This window comes from Danio rerio, chromosome 12 (genome assembly GCF_049306965.1).
Source record: "Danio rerio strain Tuebingen ecotype United States chromosome 12, GRCz12tu, whole genome shotgun sequence".
NCBI lineage: Eukaryota > Metazoa > Chordata > Actinopteri > Cypriniformes > Danionidae > Danio > Danio rerio.
The window spans coordinates 295416-312500 of record NC_133187.1 but is presented as its reverse complement, the minus strand read 5'-3'; the positions used below and the strand labels follow the sequence as shown (position 1 = coordinate 312500).

At 43.4% G+C, this 17085-nt stretch overlaps 1 protein-coding gene across 10 annotated transcripts in view; it reads left to right on the top strand.

Annotated features, from left to right (window-relative positions):
- myocd (myocardin) overlaps nt 1-15674 on the top strand; it is a 115632-nt gene extending 99958 nt beyond the window's left edge. For 4 of the 10 annotated variants that reach the window (XM_068224677.1, XM_068224678.1, XM_005169425.5 and 1 more), the window contains 10 exons: nt 887-1008; nt 3607-3702; nt 3798-4081; nt 5285-5438; nt 6184-6543; nt 7132-7470; nt 7710-7850; nt 9277-9375; nt 10763-10820; nt 11422-15674. In XM_068224677.1, the coding sequence (XP_068080778.1) occupies nt 887-1008; nt 3607-3702; nt 3798-4081; nt 5285-5438; nt 6184-6543; nt 7132-7470; nt 7710-7850; nt 9277-9375; nt 10763-10820; nt 11422-11786 (2018 nt within the window). In that variant the 3' untranslated portion in view covers nt 11787-15674. The remainder of the gene's footprint in view (nt 1-886; nt 1009-3606; nt 3703-3797; nt 4082-5284; nt 5439-6183; nt 6544-7131; nt 7471-7709; nt 7851-9276; nt 9376-10762; nt 10821-11421) is intronic. The other 6 variants (XM_073917964.1, XM_073917966.1, XM_002663856.7 and 3 more) reach the window with 3 other exon arrangements.
- The last annotated feature ends 1411 nt before the right edge of the window (nt 15675-17085 follow it).

Sequence of the window (17085 nt, the reverse complement as noted above, 5' to 3'; positions counted from 1 at the left end):
GTACTAGAAGGCGGGGCTTTAGTCACCATATAGCGGTCAATGATTGGTTATCATCATGTTCCCAATTCAGGAACAAAACTAAACTGACAAACCTCATATAAGAAGAACAATACGATCCTTTAACTGACCTGAAGAAGACGACAGAACAGAGGGTTAAGATCCTAATGTTGGACTGTGTCTGTTAAACTGCTTCCTCTTCCTCCTCTTCTTCCTCTTCTTCTTGTCTGTAAATGAATGAGATGGCGTAAAGTGATTTGACAGAGGAGCGTTTACTTTACTCACATTGTCTGATATGATGGAGCATGGAGAAAGTGGAGGATCAGGTGTTTGCTGGACCTGTTCAGTAATATAACACCCCAAACACCAGTCCAACATCAGTGTGTGTGTGTGTGTGTGTGTCCAGTGCTGAAAGCCTGATTGAAACCAGTCCCTGCTGGCACACTGACATGCTTTTATATCAAATCACACACACAGAAACACACGCACTCACACACACACACACACACACACACACACACACACACACACACACACACACACACACACACACACACACACACACACACACACACACACACACACTCAAATACAAATTCACTCTCAAACATGCACACACACATACACACATGAGCTTTAATCTGGGCTGTGTGTTATCTTTTGAGCACTTTTGCTTTGCAGACACACACACACACACACACACACACGAGCAGTGACACATGTGCGTACGTAGACCTGAGCTCAAATATTTACACAGAGCCGGAGTGTGTGTCAAACACTGCTGTGTTCAGATCTTCATCAGTCTGCTGTTTGCCTTCTCCTGTCTTTGTTTTAGTTCTGGAATTGATCTGTGTGTGTGTTTGTGTGTGTGTGTGTGTGTGTGTCTCAGTGAATGATGGGCTGCAGCAGGACTCGTACACGTTCGAGGAGGACAGTAGCAGTGAAGAGTCGCTCCTGGAGAACAAGAGCAGCGGATCCTGTTCACCCACAGCAGACAGCAGCCGTCAACACGTGAGATGCTGAAACACACACACACACACACACACAATTACACCTGACAACACACATACAACACCTGAACCATGAAGAATAAAAGCAGAGAATTTATAATTGGTAATAATGTCACTGTGACTCTGACCTCACTCAGTGTTCTGGTAGTGATTTACTGTGTCGTTCTGCCCCCTGGTGTCTGTTTAGTGAACTGCAGTGTTCTGGTAGTGATTTACTGTGTCGTTCTGCCCCCTGGTGTCTGTTTAGTGAACTGCAGTGTTCTGGTAGTGATTTACTGTGTCGTTCTGCCCCCTGGTGTCTGTTTAGTGAACTGCAGTGTTCTGGTAGTGATTTACTGTGTCGTTCTGCCCCCTGGTGTCTGTTTAGTGAACTGCAGTGTTCTGGTAGTGATTTACTGAGTAGTTCTGCCCCCTGGTGTCTGTTTAGTGAACTGCAGTGTTCTGGTAGTGATTTACTGTGTCGTTCTGCCCCCTGGTGTCTGTTTAGTGAACTGCAGTGTTCTGGTAGTGATTTACTGAGTAGTTCTGCCCCCTGGTGTCTGTTTAGTGAACTGCAGTGTTCTGGTAGTGATTTACTGTGTCGTTCTGCCCCCTGGTGTCTGTTTAGTGAACTGCAGTGTTCTGGTAGTGATTTACTGAGTAGTTCTGCCCCCTGGTGTCTGTTTAGTGAACTGCAGTGTTCTGGTAGTGATTTACTGTGTCGTCATGCCACCTGGTGTCTGTTTAGTGAACTGCAGTGTTCTGGTAGTGATTTACTGTGTCGTCATGCCCCCTGGTGTCTGTTTAGTGAACTGCAGTGTTCTGGTAGTGATTTACTGTGTAGTTCTGCCCCCTGGTGTCTGTTTAGTGAACTGCAGTGTTCTGGTAGTGATTTACTGAGTATTTCTGCCCCCTGGTGTCTGTTTAGTGAACTGCAGTGTTCTGGTAGTGATTTACTGTGTCGTTCTGCCCCCTGGTGTCTGTTTAGTGAACTGCAGTGTTCTGGTAGTGATTTACTGTGTCGTTCTGCCCCCTGGTGTCTGTTTAGTGAGCTGCAGTGTTCTGGTAGTGATTTACTGTGTCGTTCTGCCCCCTGGTGTCTGTTTAGTGAACTGCAGTGTTCTGGTAGTGATTTACTGTGTCGTTCTGCCCCCTGGTGTCTGTTTAGTGAACTGCAGTGTTCTGGTAGTGATTTACTGTGTCGTTCTGCCCCCTGGTGTCTGTTTAGTGAACTGCAGTGTTCTGGTAGTGATTTACTGAGTAGTTCTGCCCCCTGGTGTCTGTTTAGTGAACTGCAGTGTTCTGGTAGTGATTTACTGAGTAGTTCTGCCCCCTGGTGTCTGTTTAGTGAACTGCAGTGTTCTGGTAGTGATTTACTGTGTCGTTCTGCCCCCTGGTGTCTGTTTAGTGAACTGCAGTGTTCTGGTAGTGATTTACTGTGTCGTTCTGCCCCCTGGTGTCTGTTTAGTGAACTGCAGTGTTCTGGTAGTGATTTACTGTGTCGTCATGCCCCCTGGTGTCTGTTTAGTGAACTGCAGTGTTCTGGTAGTGATTTACTGTGTAGTTCTGCCCCCTGGTGTCTGTTTAGTGAACTGCAGTGTTCTGGTAGTGATTTACTGTGTCGTTCTGCCCCCTGGTGTCTGTTTAGTGAACTGCAGTGTTCTGGTAGTGATTTACTGTGTCGTCATGCCCCCTGGTGTCTGTTTAGTGAACTGCAGTGTTCTGGTAGTGATTTACTGTGTCGTTCTGCCCCCTGGTGTCTGTTTAGTGAGCTGCAGTGTTCTGGTAGTGATTTACTGTGTCGTTCTGCCCCCTGGTGTCTGTTTAGTGAGCTGCAGTGTTCTGCTCAGGCTCTTGAGGAGCTGTTAGGAGTCTCTGACAGCTCTTTGACTCTCAGCCCAGAAGTGCTCATACTGCCAGCATGTTTCTCTCACAGTCAGTCGTGTGTTGTGGCTTTTACAGCATCGCTGCAGGCATCATAATGATTGGCCAATTTCTGGCAGCAGACATAATAAACCATTGGCTGAATCTGTCAGGAGGCTGGCATCTAATCATCATGACCTATCGCTGCTTTCACAAGAACAAGCTAGGAATATTTATTGAAGCTCTGTGAAAGCTGTAAATTGTGTACATGTTTAATAACAATAATCTCACGTGTGGGTTTATAAAATACAATGTACTTTGTGTGTATATATATAAGCATAAATCTGCAGCTGCTTATGGAAATGTTTAACAGCAGAAGTCATTTCTGTGATCCTGTTTAACATTGTAAAGCTGCTGTGTAATATTTGATATGCAGAAACATCACTTAATGATCGAAACATGCTGTTAACACATGCTGTTAAACCTGGCTCATTCGATCGTGTATGTCAGGATTGTTCCACAAGGTGTTTTAGTGTCAAATATATCAGCTTGTGCTTTACATTTTCTTTTTTATTTGCATTTCAAGCATCAGAAGTTTATATTTTTTAAACTCAGCTTCTCATATCATGACTATATGATTAATGTTTCATGTCAGTCTTATGAACACCTCCTCAAGTAAAGTGTGACCAATTAGGAGTATATCATGTCATACAGCAGCTATTCTTATTATTCATTAATTATGAATCGTCTCTTGAAGGGCTCTCAGAGTAAAGACGGCAGCTCTCAAAATCAAGACGAGAACATGACGAAGAGCCAGGAAAACCCACCGGTTCCCGTTCCTGCAATAGTCAAGGTCAATAAAAGCAGACTGTAATAAACTGTAGTCATAAATCCACCAGCAGCTCATCATATAAAGTTGTCTGAACACTCTTTTTCTTCTACCGGCAGTCTAAGATGTCTGAGAAGAACCGGCACAAGAAGCCCAAAGACATGAAGCCCAAAGTGAAGAAGCTGAAGTATCACCAGTACATTCCTCCAGACCAGAAGGCGGAGCGTTCTCCAGCGCCGCAGATGGACTCAGCGTATGCGCGACTGCTGCAGCAACAGCAGCTCTTCCTGCAGCTGCAGATCCTCAGCCAGCAGAAGCAGCAGATGCAGACGCAGCAGACGCAGATGCAGACGCAGACACAGCAGAGCTTCAGCTACCACACACTCGGCCCGCACACACACAAGTGAGTTCACAATCAATACAGCTGATAAATATTGAAATGCATATTTTGCAATAGTCAAAATACATTATATGCAGCTACCAGACCCCCCCCCCCCCCCCCCCCCCCCCTCACACACACACACACTACAAGTTAAAAATCATTAAAGCTGCAGTGTGTAAGTAGACACCCAGTGGTTCAACTAGGTATTGCATTCCTGGATCGATACTCATGCAAGCGCAGGTTGCCAGATTAACCAACAAGAGCGAGTCTGACGATCGAGCGTAAAGGCTGATATGAACTGTGTTCTATCTAAAAGCAGCGGCACATGACAGACGGAAAATTCTCCATATTCTCTGAGTTTTTGTTCTGACCAACACCTGAAATTAATATATCAGAAACGGCGTCTGTTCCTCACAGCTGATCAGCAGAACATTGCCAATGATCAGCCCAGGTTCAGCTCATGTGCTTTAGTGTTAAACACTAATAATGTGAGTCTGACAGGACATTTAATACCACACTACTGACAGCAGCAGCAGAGAGTTCAGCTCAGATCTGCAGAATACAATAAAGCGTCTGAAACTGAACCTCAGAACTGCAAACTAACACATATCAGTGATCCAGCATCTACATTAATCCTGTTCAAGAGCTTTAATATGTGTTCATCAGATGATAAAGCTCAGTGTTGTGCTGCAGTGCAGTGCGTGCTCTATTCTCTGCTGCTGAATGTCTGTGTTTACATTTCTGTTGTGTTTCATCTGCTGCAAACAGCCAAACTGCTCATCACTGCGCATCTCGTCATGTAGCGTGTTGTTAGGACACCGGATCACATTGTGAGCTGCTCACCTAGTGTTTACACTCCTAATATTTATAATATTTGCTCATTAATAACCTCATGTGGAACTCTGAATCTGCATCTCATTTCAGAGTCTGCTACTGTCCACCAGAGGGCGCATTTCAGTCATGGACACACGCTTTAAGAGTCTTCCTGACTGAATGAATGATTTACGCTGTTTTTCATCATCTGGCAACCCGATGCTGAAATATAATTGGCTAAACTGGCACTAATAAATCTCACCGCACAGACAGAAGAAGCCAACCCTTAATGCTTTCATTTTGAGCTATGTCTCAACTAAATATTGTCCTATCCTAACAATCTGTGTGTGTGTCTGTGACCATGTGTGTGTCTGTGTGTGTGCGTGTGTGTGTGTGTGTGTGTGTGTGTAGGCAGGTGAGTGAAGCGCAGGCCTCGTGCAGCTCCAGTGTTCACACCAGCACCAGCAGCAGCAGCAGCTCATCATCTCCAGAGAAGAACAGCTACTGCTCCTCCATCAGCCCCGTCCGGCCCGCACCGCTGCCCACCAACCTGGATGACCTGAAGGTGACAGCGCACACACACACGCACACACACACCTGAATCTGAAGAGCGTGTTTAACACTAACACTCTCACACAGCCGTCCTGATTTCTGAGAGCGCAGCGGGTAATAAACCACGGTAATGTGCAGAGAGAGCTACACACATGTGTGAAGAACAAGTCACATACACAAGCGACACATCATAGAGTCAATCATTTGCATGCATGGGGCGGCACGGTGGCTCAGTGGTGTCACACTGTGGCCTCACAGCAAGAAGATCTCTGGTTTGAGTCTCGGCTGGGTCAGTTGGTGTTTCTGTGTGGAGTTTGCATGTTCTCCCAGTGTTGGTGTGGGTTTCCTCCGGGTGCTCCGGTTTCCCCCACAGTCCAAACACATGCGCTATAGGGGAACTGATCAACTACACTGGCCATAGTGTATGAGTGTGTGTGTGAATGAGTGTGTATGGGTGTTTCCCAGTACTGGGTTGCAGCTGGAAGGGCATCCGCTGTGTAAAACAAATGCTGGAATAGTTGTCGGTTCATTCCGCTGTGGCGACCGCTGATGAATACGCTGAAGGAAAGTGAATGATTAGCATTTCATTGTGTAAACATTGCTTGAGGTCAGATTGTCCGGTCTTGTTTGGTTTTGTTGACATGTTACACTTTTACCGAGGAAACGTTTCTGTTTTCACCCGCTGTAAGAGTGTGTGATGGTGCTCAGAGTATATCTGAATAAAAAGTGTGTGTGTGTTGTTGTTGTGTGTGCTGCAGGTGTCAGAGTTGCGTCAGCAGCTGCGTGTGCGTGGTCTTCCAGTGTCTGGTACTAAAACCGCCCTGATCCAGCGTCTGCGGCCCTTCAGAGACTCCGGCTGCGGCTCTCCGTTGGGTCCCGTGGATCCCAGCTCCTCCACATTCCCAGCGTCCTCCTTCCAGCCTCCTCCGCCCTCCGCCGGCCTCCACCCGTTCTGCAGCTCCACTCCGCCTGTGTCTCCGGCCTCCTCTGATCTCTCCATCAGCGCAGACAGCTTCAGCGACGCCACCGTATCACCGTTCGGCACGCAGCCGTCTCCGGCACACACTGAACACACACCGGACGCAGAGAAGGACAAGATGCTGCTGGAGAAACAGAAGGTTCAGTTCAGCCCAGCTCAAGTGTGTGTGTGTGTGTGTGTGTGTGTGTGTGTGTGTGTATGTGTTTGTGTATTAAGTGTGTGTGTTGTCTGGGGTGGGCATCACGGTGGCGCAGTGGGTAGCACTGTCACCTCACAGTAAGATAGTCGCTGGTTTGAGTCTCGGCTGGGTCAGTTGGTGTTTCTGTGTGGAGTTTGCATGTTCTCCCTTTGTTGGCGTGGGTTTCCTCCGGGTGCTCCGGTTTCCCCCACAGTCCAAACACATGCACTATAGGGGAACTGATCAACTACACTGGCTGAAGTGTATATGTGTGTGTGTTTGTGAATCAGTGTGTATGGGTGTTTCCCAGTACTGGGTTGCAGCTAGAAGGACACCCGCTGTGTAAAACATATGCTGGAATAGTTGGTGGTTCATTCCACTGTGGTGACCTCTGATGAATAAAGGGACTAAGCTGAAGGAGAATGAATGAATGTTGTCTGAGGTGTGTGTGTGTATTATGTGTGTGTGTTCTCTGAGGTGTGTGTGTTTTATGTGTGTGTGTTCTCTGAGCTGTGTGTGTGGGTATTAAGTGTGTGTGTTGTGTGTCAGGTGATCGAGGAGCTGATGTGGCGGCTGCAGCAGGAGCAGCGGCAGGTGGAGGAGCTGCGCACACAACTGCACAGGCGGAGGCTGGAGCCGCACGCACACACACACACACCCTTCTGCAGCGCGGTGGTCAAGCAGGAGCCGCTGTCCTCCAGCTGTGTGGAGCTGCAGACGTCTGGAGGTGTGTGTGCGTTCCTCAGTCCGCAGTGTTCTCCGCAAGAGTCTCCGCTCAATAAACCCTGCAGCAGCCCTCAGTCCACACACACATCACCTGCGCACACACACCTGCTCACACACACACTCAACCACAACAACACCAGCGGCAGCCGGGGCAGCATACAGGTGAGCACGTACACACACACACACACACACACACACACACACACACACACACGCACACACACACATGCACACACACACATGCACACACACACACACACACACACACACACACACACACACACACACACACACATGCATATATACTACAGTGCTGTCTTCATCTTTTTGAATATGTTGCGCGTGTGTGTGTGTATGTGTGCGTGTGTGTGTGTGTGTGTGTGTGCATGTGTGTGTGTCAGCACCAGCAGAAGAGCTCTGCGCCGCCTCTGAGCTGTTCGTACTCGTCTGAGCAGAGAAGTGTTCAGCTTTACTGCAGTCCGTCAGAACACAGCATCAGTTCCAGAGCTGCAGCCAAGAGCAGGAGCGCCGCACCGCAGAGAGTACGTCACACACACACACACACACACACACACACACACACACACACACACACACACACACACACACACATTCTCACACACATCACATGTACATGTCCTGATCTGCTGATCCAGGATCTCCACTCAATAATAGCCACTATTAAAGTGCTGGTGTACTTCAAACCAAACCAGAGTGAATATCTGAGATGAGCACTTCCAGCATCCGCCGTGTAAAACATATGTTGGAATAGTTGGCGGTTCATTCCGCTGTGGTGACCCCTGATGAATAAAGGCACTAAGCTGAAGGAGAATGAATGAATGTTATAGGCACTTGAAGATGCATCCTATAACTCAGGAGATCAGGACAATGAGCGCCTCCTCCGCCATCATACAACAGTACATAAATCAGTCGTCATGCCAACTTTCCAATCAAACAGAAGCTGCAATGGTTGTCCCGCCTCCGAGCTCTTCTGATTGGTCCACTGCTGTGTGACTGACAGTGATGAGCGTGTGAAAGTTGAAGATCTTTACACTTGACATGACACACGCACAGCTTTAATGATGGAGATGAAGAGAAACCATGTCGCTGGAAAAACTCTAACAGCCAATCAGAACACACTAATATAAAGGGCGTGTGGAGATTAAAGCTTGCTGTTACGCCCTCATCAAAGATTGCTCACTTATAATGATTATCCAGAAAACTATTAGCTTTACTATGAGAAACTATGATATAAATATATCTGTCCAGCACATGCTCATGTGTTGTTTTTATTCCACTAAACTGACTGCAATCCCTCAGTTGACTGACTGATTGGATATAGTACACGAGCTGGATTCACTGGTCAGAAACAGCACAATGAGGACACCTGCTGGTTACAAGGGGCAAATGCAGAAAGAAAAGCATAATGTAGGATTACAAATGAATCCCACTGAAGACATGTGAGGTGTGTTAATGCACAGCACACATTAAAATAGGAGATTAGTGTATGGAGGACGAGAGAGCTCCAGCATTTCATCTAAACATGCTCTCAAACTGGAGGGCCGCAGCTCTGCACAGTTTTCCTCCAACCCTAATCAAACACAGCTGATCAACTAATCGAGTTCAGGACTACTAGACCTAAATCAGCAGAGCTGCGATCCTCCAGAAACTGAGTTTGAGATCACAGATCTAAAAGATCTTCACTGGTGTCTGAAGAAGAAACGGAGGTCTCAGGAACGGCCTGACAGTAATAATGACAGAACTGACATTTTTGTGTGAACTAACCCTTTAACTGTTAACAGTGAATAATTTCCAGATGCGCTGTAAATCAGCATCCTGAGATGTCATCTGATAGATTTCAGTAATGTTCACACACACACACACACACACTGATGAGAGAGCGTCATCTTCTTCTTCTTCTGTCTGGACTGGCTCTCGCTCCTGGTTAACGTTTGTCTCCTGATGTAGGAGGCTCGCTCCCCGTCGTCTCCCGCCATCTTCTGTAGTTCAGATTGTCCTGCATCTGTCAGTAAGCGGCCGCCGTGTTACCAGGATGCTGTGAAACAGGTAAATCATTATAAATGAATCTCGCTCCAGAGGCGTCTGGCTGCAGACCTGGTGCACATGCAAGCTGAGACTGCATGCAATGCTTTTTACTGCTCCGCCCCTAACCCCGCCCATCACCATGATGTCACTAACTCTGTTGAGTGCATGTGTCTGAGTCTGCATGTCTCAGCTTGCATGTGGAAATCTGCAGCCAGATACTATTGATCCGCTCGGCCCTCTCTCAGCCTCACACACACTGCAGAAGATGCTGGATTTACTCAGAGTTTCTGTCCTGTTTCTAGCCCAAACATCTAAACATTCCTAAATCAAGATGCATTCATAGACAAGCTCAGAATACAGTGCTGTGTTCAGAAATAATGAGTCAAAATGAAGAGCGCTTCTCCTAAAAACAGGCAGAACAATCTGCCAGTGGGGAACAGAAATAATCTAGTGTTTCCTTTTGACATGAGATGATCCTGCTCTCACTCCGTCTCGAGTCACGAGATGTGTGGGCCTTCAGCATTTCCAGTCTTGTGCACTCTTTGTATTTTATTTATATTTTGATTTCTTGCTGTTTTTTTACAGCACTCAGTCTTGTTTCCTACACTTTTATCTCAATGCAATCTTTTTATTAATCGCAAAAGATGCTTTTCTGTCTTGTGTCTAGTTCAAATATCTAAAAACTCTAAAATCAAGAAGCATTTTCTAGACAAGCAGAAAACACAGTGCTGTTTTCAGAAATATTAAGGGGGTTTTTACTTAAAACAAGCTAAATAGTCTGCCGAAGGGGAAAGTAACATAATGTTAATTCAAAGCAAGCACTAGATGATTTTGCGTAGCCCTCCTTCAGTTAAACTTCTGCAGTATATTTGAAATAAAAATAATTCTAATGCCTGTTTCATCTGAGTTTATTGTTGCATTTACACTGTTTTGACCACCAGGTGTCCCCTCAAACACTTCCACACAGTGAATCCTTTTGTAAACCGATTGCTTTAATGGTTTCGACTCTTTGAAAAGCTTCGTTTCTCCCATCACCATCATACAGCACTGTTAAAGTCTGTGTGAAATCAATATTCCCACTGTTATTCCTAAGGTGAATAATGAATCAGGGCACTTTAGCCTGCTGGAAATGATTTGCTAATCTTCAATGAGAGTCTGAGCATTTGTTTTTATGTTTGGAGTGTCGTTCCTTCTGTTGACGTCAATCTAAATGTTTCCATAGCAACTGCATATTAATATTCTAAACCACGCCCCCATTACTGTTCAATGAGGGAATGATCCACAAAATAAAGCCCTGCCGATACTCAATATTCTGAACATCAACACACTGAAACAGAAGTCTCTGCAAGTACTGATGGTAAACGCCTCTGACACAGCGAGAGCTAAATGAGTGTGTGATGTTTTACAGCAGATGGTGCGCAGTCAGCAGATGGATGAGCTTCTGGACGTCCTCATTGAGAGCGGAGGTAAGGCCCGCAGCTTCATTTCTGCACTCAAATAAGAGCGCAGCACCACAAACACATCCATTTTCTCCATATGAACAGTTGAAGATCAGATCTGAGGTTTGGAAACGGTTTGGGATGTGCTTTTGATGAAGCTGTCAGCAGAAAAAACTACATTACCCATGATGCTGTTCTGAAACTCCACCAATCAGAGAGTCACAGTGAACAAAGGCCTGCTTTAGCCCCGCCCACTTCAGTCATTTAGGGCAGGAATATCATTATTTTAGGGTGGGGCTATCAGTCTTTTAGGGAGGGACTATCAGTCGTGTATGGTGGTGCTATCAGTCCCTCATGGTGGGGTTATGAGTGTGTCTCTCGTTGTATGACAGTTGAGCATCACAGTATGGGAATCTCCTCTCATATGACGATCTCATCTTCTGTTTTGTGGTAACTTTAAACCCCAAAGGAGAAAGTGAATGTGTGAAATGCTGCTGCTGCTCTGCATGTGAAGGTGTTGTTCACTCATTGACTGCTGTTGAGTCGCTGTTTGTCCTCCTCCTTCTTCTTCTTCTCCTTCTCCTCACGGTAGATCCTCCTGTAACCACAGTTGTGTCTGTTCTTTCAGTTTCCCCGAGCGGCGGCCGCTTCCACAGACCATACGACGCTCACACAGATGTCCAGCTGGAGGCGCTGCTGCACCGCACACACTCTCAGACACACACGCAGACACACACAGACCCGAGCGCGCCGGCGGAGCTGCTGATGGAGCCGCTGTCTCCCTCTGCTGGTAAGCTGGCGGTGCTGGAGGCTCAGGGTCTGGGTCTGGGCTTCTGCGAGTCCCCCTGGGAGAGCATGGAGTGGCTGGATCTGACGCCGCCGGGCTCCACCTTCCAGAGCGCTGTCCCGCCCGCAGCCACACACACACACAACATCTTCAGCTCCGAGTTCCTGGACGCGGCGGACATCAGCCTCAACCTGGACCAGTGGTGAAGAACACACACACACACACACACACACACACACACACACACACACACACACACACACACACACACACACACACAAATGGACACCACAACGGTTGCTATGACAACTCGACATTGCCATAACAGGTCATAAATCTGTCATCAACATGATCAGGCCATTATAACTGTGGTGAGTGTTATAACAGCGTCATCATCATATTTCCTGAGCTCAGCAACAGTGGTACGAATTGAATATCATTAAAATGTGATTAAATATTCATGAGGATGCTATAAAAATGATTTGACAGCGTATTGACACTTTTAATGAGATTTTCAAGGACACCTTTAGTCTGTTCCACAGAAAAAAATACTCAAATTGAATTTGTCATTAAAACGTCATTAAATATTAAGAGCACAGACACTTTTACTGGGAAATTTGAATGAAGAAGACATATAAACAGCACATCGGTGGCTATTATAGCTCAACAATACCGTAACATATCATCAACATGATCTTCACCAGGACATTATTACTGTGTCCTAATATTTACCACAGCATCATTAATATACTCCCTGACATTAATAACAGTGGTACACAATCAATGTTATTAAAATTAAATGACACATTCATGAACCTGTGATCAAATTATTTGACGGCAGAGTATTGACACTTACTGAGATATTTTAACAACAAATTTAGTTTGTACTGGATATCCACTGCAACTGTTTTTGTTCAAATTAAATTTGTAATTAAAACCTCATTAAATATTCATGACATCACTACAAAATAATCTGACAGAGTATAGAAACATTTACTGAGACATTTTAATGACAATTAATGTATCACAAAAATATAAATAAAAATTAAATGTGTCATTGAAATCTCATTAAATATTCATGACGCTATTATACAATGATTTGACAGTGTTTGACACTTCTACAGAAAACTTTTAATGTCAAATTGAGTTTGTCCTACTGAAAAAAGTGGATATCCACTGATAGAAATTCTAATTAAATTTGTAATAAAATGTAATAATAACAACACTATCATTTGAAAGCCTATTGACACTTTTACAAAGAACAAATTTTTTCCTCTGAAAAATATTCAAATTAAATTTGTCATTTGCATCTCATTAAATATTCATGACATGGTACTAATTAAGTAAAACTAATTAAATTTGTGGCGGCGCGGTGGCGCAGTGGGTAGCATGTTTGCCTCACAGCAAGAAGGTCTCTGGTTTGAGTCTCGGCTGGGTCAGTTGGTGTTTCTGTGTGGAGTTTGCATGTTCTCCCCGTGTTGGTGTGGGTTTCCTCCGGGTGCTCCGGTTTCCCCCACAGTCCAAACACATGCGCTATAGGGGAACTGATCAACTACACTGGCTGTAGTGTATGAGTGTGTGTGTGGGTGTGAGTGTGTTTGGGAGTTTCCCAGTGATGGGTTGCTGCTGGAAGGGAATCCGCTGCATTAAACAAAATAAACATAATAAAAGCTGGATAAGTTGGCGGTTCATACCGCTGTGGCGACCCCAGATTAATAAAGGGTCTAAGCCGAAAAGAAAATGAATGAATGAATAATTAAGTTTGTAATTAAAATCTCATTAAATATTCATGACTCTGTTAATATTGACACTTTCAATGAGAAATATTTAACCAAATTGAATCAGTATTGCTGAAACTTGTGATCAGACGTATAACCCGCACACATTTATAATGGCCTGGCTGTATTGGAGATTAAACAAATCTGTCGTTATGGAAATAACTGATAATAATCATCGTAACAGCATGGAGTTTTGGCTTATTGACCACGAGCTCAGTGTGCTTCATCACAGTTTTACCACAGTCAGCCTGAGGGTTCTGGGAATGTTTAGATCACTGGAAACAGCAGAACTCCAGGACTGAGCGCTGTACATACACACTTCATCATCACGTCATTTGCTGCACATGTGTGGTGTGGAAGAAACACGTGTTAATGCCTCTTATATTATATCGCTGTATTCTCTCTAGTCGAGTGTAAATATGAGCACCTCTGCTAGTGTACGCCACGCTCTACGCCACATTATTAATTTATTCACAGAGAGATCTGTGCTTTATTATTCACTCAGACAAGAGAAAAACTAAATCTGAACAAACTAAACCTTTTATTACTGGAGATTACTATTTGATGATGATCAAGCCAAAAGAAGCAATACTCTAAATATTTCTCTCTGTATTGTATCCCCCAAGTCTGTTCTGCATTGTAGATTTGCTAATATTATTATCATAATTCCTGTCACTTCTATTATTATGACTACTCAACCAACAACAAACATGTTTGTTTGTTTCTATCTTTTTTTCTGATGTATTTAATTGCTCCTTTTCTTATCATTAGCATATTATTTATGCATATTTATGAGACATTCCTTTTCATGTGTGAGATCCGTCAGTCATGTTCAATCCTCCAATTGTTGATATTTTCATGCAATCCTCCACATGCACTGCTGATTTCTCTGACTTTGATCAAAAACATGAGTCCTCCTGTGAAATGTTCTTTCTTTTTAAATTTTTCCCTTGTGCTGTTTAACATTTATATTTAATTTTAGTCCCGGCTGGGTCAGTTGGTGTTTCTGTGTGGAGTTTGCATGTTCTCCCCGTGTTGGCGTGGGTTTCTGCCAACAAGGTTGCGCTATAGGGGAACTGATCAACTAAACTGGCCGTATGAGTGAGTGAGTGTTTATGGGTGTTTCCCAGTACTGGGTTGCAGCTGGAAGGCCATCCGCTGTGTAAAACATATGCTGAAATAGTTAGCGGTTCATTCTGCTGTGGTGACCACCAATGAATAAAGGGACTAAGCTGAAGGAGAATGAATGAATGAATGTTATGTGATGTCATCAAGGCAAAGCCAAAAAACTGAGTTATTAAAACCATTGATGAAGAAATCTGTTGAACACCACTTCAGAAATATGTAAATAATAATTAAAGTTTCACAGGAGGACGAGTAATTTTCAGGTATTAATTAAAGTTAAATGTTCTCCTGAGAAGCAAATCGTTTCTGACCCACTTTACCAGCACTTGTGAAGAATCTAAACCTTACATATATATATATATTTCTGCAACTGTGAAGTGCACTGTGCATTATTATATCTATGGCAGATTTGGGACCTGACTTTTGAACTTTTATAGCTGTTTTTTTTTAACTTTAGTTCTGAATTTTTAAAACTGATCACTGAACAGCGGAGCGACTTTCTATATAATATCAGCTCTTTAAAAGCTTAAACTGTGAATAGAGTTTATTAAATAAATGAAATATAGGTGTTTTTATTTTGTTTTACAGTTTGCAATAGTTCACTGCTCTCGGTGCCTTTGACTTCTTCACTGTTCTGTAAAGCCTTAAAGTCAGTATGAATGAAACACACACATACACACACACACACACACACACACACACACACACACACACACACACACACACACACTGAAATAATCTTTAATTCCAGCACAAATGAACTTTGCAAGGGCATTAAAGACCAACATCAGCTCTGCTTTCCATTGGAGACTCAGTATTGACTGCAGTACTGTTTTACAGACTAATCTATTGTATTATAATGTAGGAACTGCAGAATCAGCACACCATCAGGTGCTTTCAGTATTTTGTGATACAGATGTTTGGGCTGTAATCCAGATGAAGAGTGTGTAAAGTGTTATTTGTGTAAAGATTTTATTTTTCTATGTTTGGACTGAAGACCTGTGCTGTTTTTTCTTCCTCTACTTTTATTAATTCTCTTCACCTCCAGGAAACGGAGGGTTTGTGTCTTATTTCTCATATTCAGATGACAAAAAGCTCCTGTAGTGCTTGGCCACTGAATGATGTTATGATATGAGCGTCTGCACCACTGTATTACTGTACCAGCCTTCAATAAACCAACATTAACACACACACTCTCACACACACGGCTGTCCTTTCTCATTCAGGCCTGAACTGTAAAATGCATCAAATAATCATTGGGGAAGTTCTGACTGTAGTGTTTCTCACAGACGTTACGTGAGATCTGCTTCCTTCATGTCTGTCACTGTGCTGCTTATCTGACGCAGCAGGAGACTGAGGCACATGCAATTAAAACAGCTCCAGTGTGCTCAGAGCTGAACATTACACAAATGCTAGTATAAAACTCAAAGACAAACAAAACAAAAAAAAACTGAGGGAAAAACAAGCATTAAAACATAAAACAGCTTGTTTAAACCCACCGGATCTGTTTTAGGCTACACTATATAATTAGAGAAGGTCAATGAAGCAAAGTTGTGTTGTTGTTTTTCAGTGTTGGGGAAAGTTCCCTTTGAAACTAATGCATTGCAATAAAAAGGAAAAAAAAACAAGTTCTGAATAAGATCAAGCCTCGGCCAGGTAATAAAGAGTAACACAAAAGTAATGCATTACTTACCATACAAAGTAAATAAGTAACGCAAAACAAGTAACTAGTTGTGTTGCTCAGTTACTTTTTTTTACAGTAATGCAGTAATTTGCTTTTGCGCTACTCTTTATTACCTGGCCGAGGCTTGATCTCTTTCAGAACTTGTTTTTTTCTTTCTCTGCAATCAACAACGCACTGTATAACCTTCATTTATCTTCCAAAAATACATAAAATATTTTAGTAAAAATGTTATCTGAGCACTTCCTGACCCCAGAGCTACATGACGTATAAAATATACATGGATTTTCTGCGAACTAAAATGTAACTAAAATATTACCACTTATTTTTTAAAGTAATGTGGAACTGAAAAGTAATGTTATTATGTAACTCATTGTGATGTGTGACCCCCAACACAGATTTTTAAATTAGTTTCTTAAAGTAATAAACTCGATTGCCTTTTAAACTCAGTTCAGTTCATCTTTATTTCTGTAGCGCGTTTGCAGTGTAGATTGGTTTCATTTCCACTGCTAAAAGTCCAAACCCTGAAGAGCAAATCCATCCATGTGCAGCTTTCCATTCTACACGGTTATTTACTTTAATTGAAGATGAGAAGGTTATTTTTTTCTTCTAGAAAAACTGCATGTTCAGAATTGTATTTTAAATAATAAATAAATGAAATGAGTGAGTAAAACCAGTGTCATCTAGTCAGCTGCTAAATTACACAAATAATGATTGCTTAGCTGTTTATTTTGTTATCCTACAGTTTCCCAAACTGAATAATGATCCCAAATCATCAGGTTTTTAAATAAAAACTTGTTTAAAGCTTAGTTTAGAGGTAAACGCGAGTATGTTTTGGTCATTTTGACTGCAGAAGGTTTCAGAAGTTGCTGAAAGTTGTGAAGAAAGCTAAACGCCATTTTGAAACGAACACATTTTGCA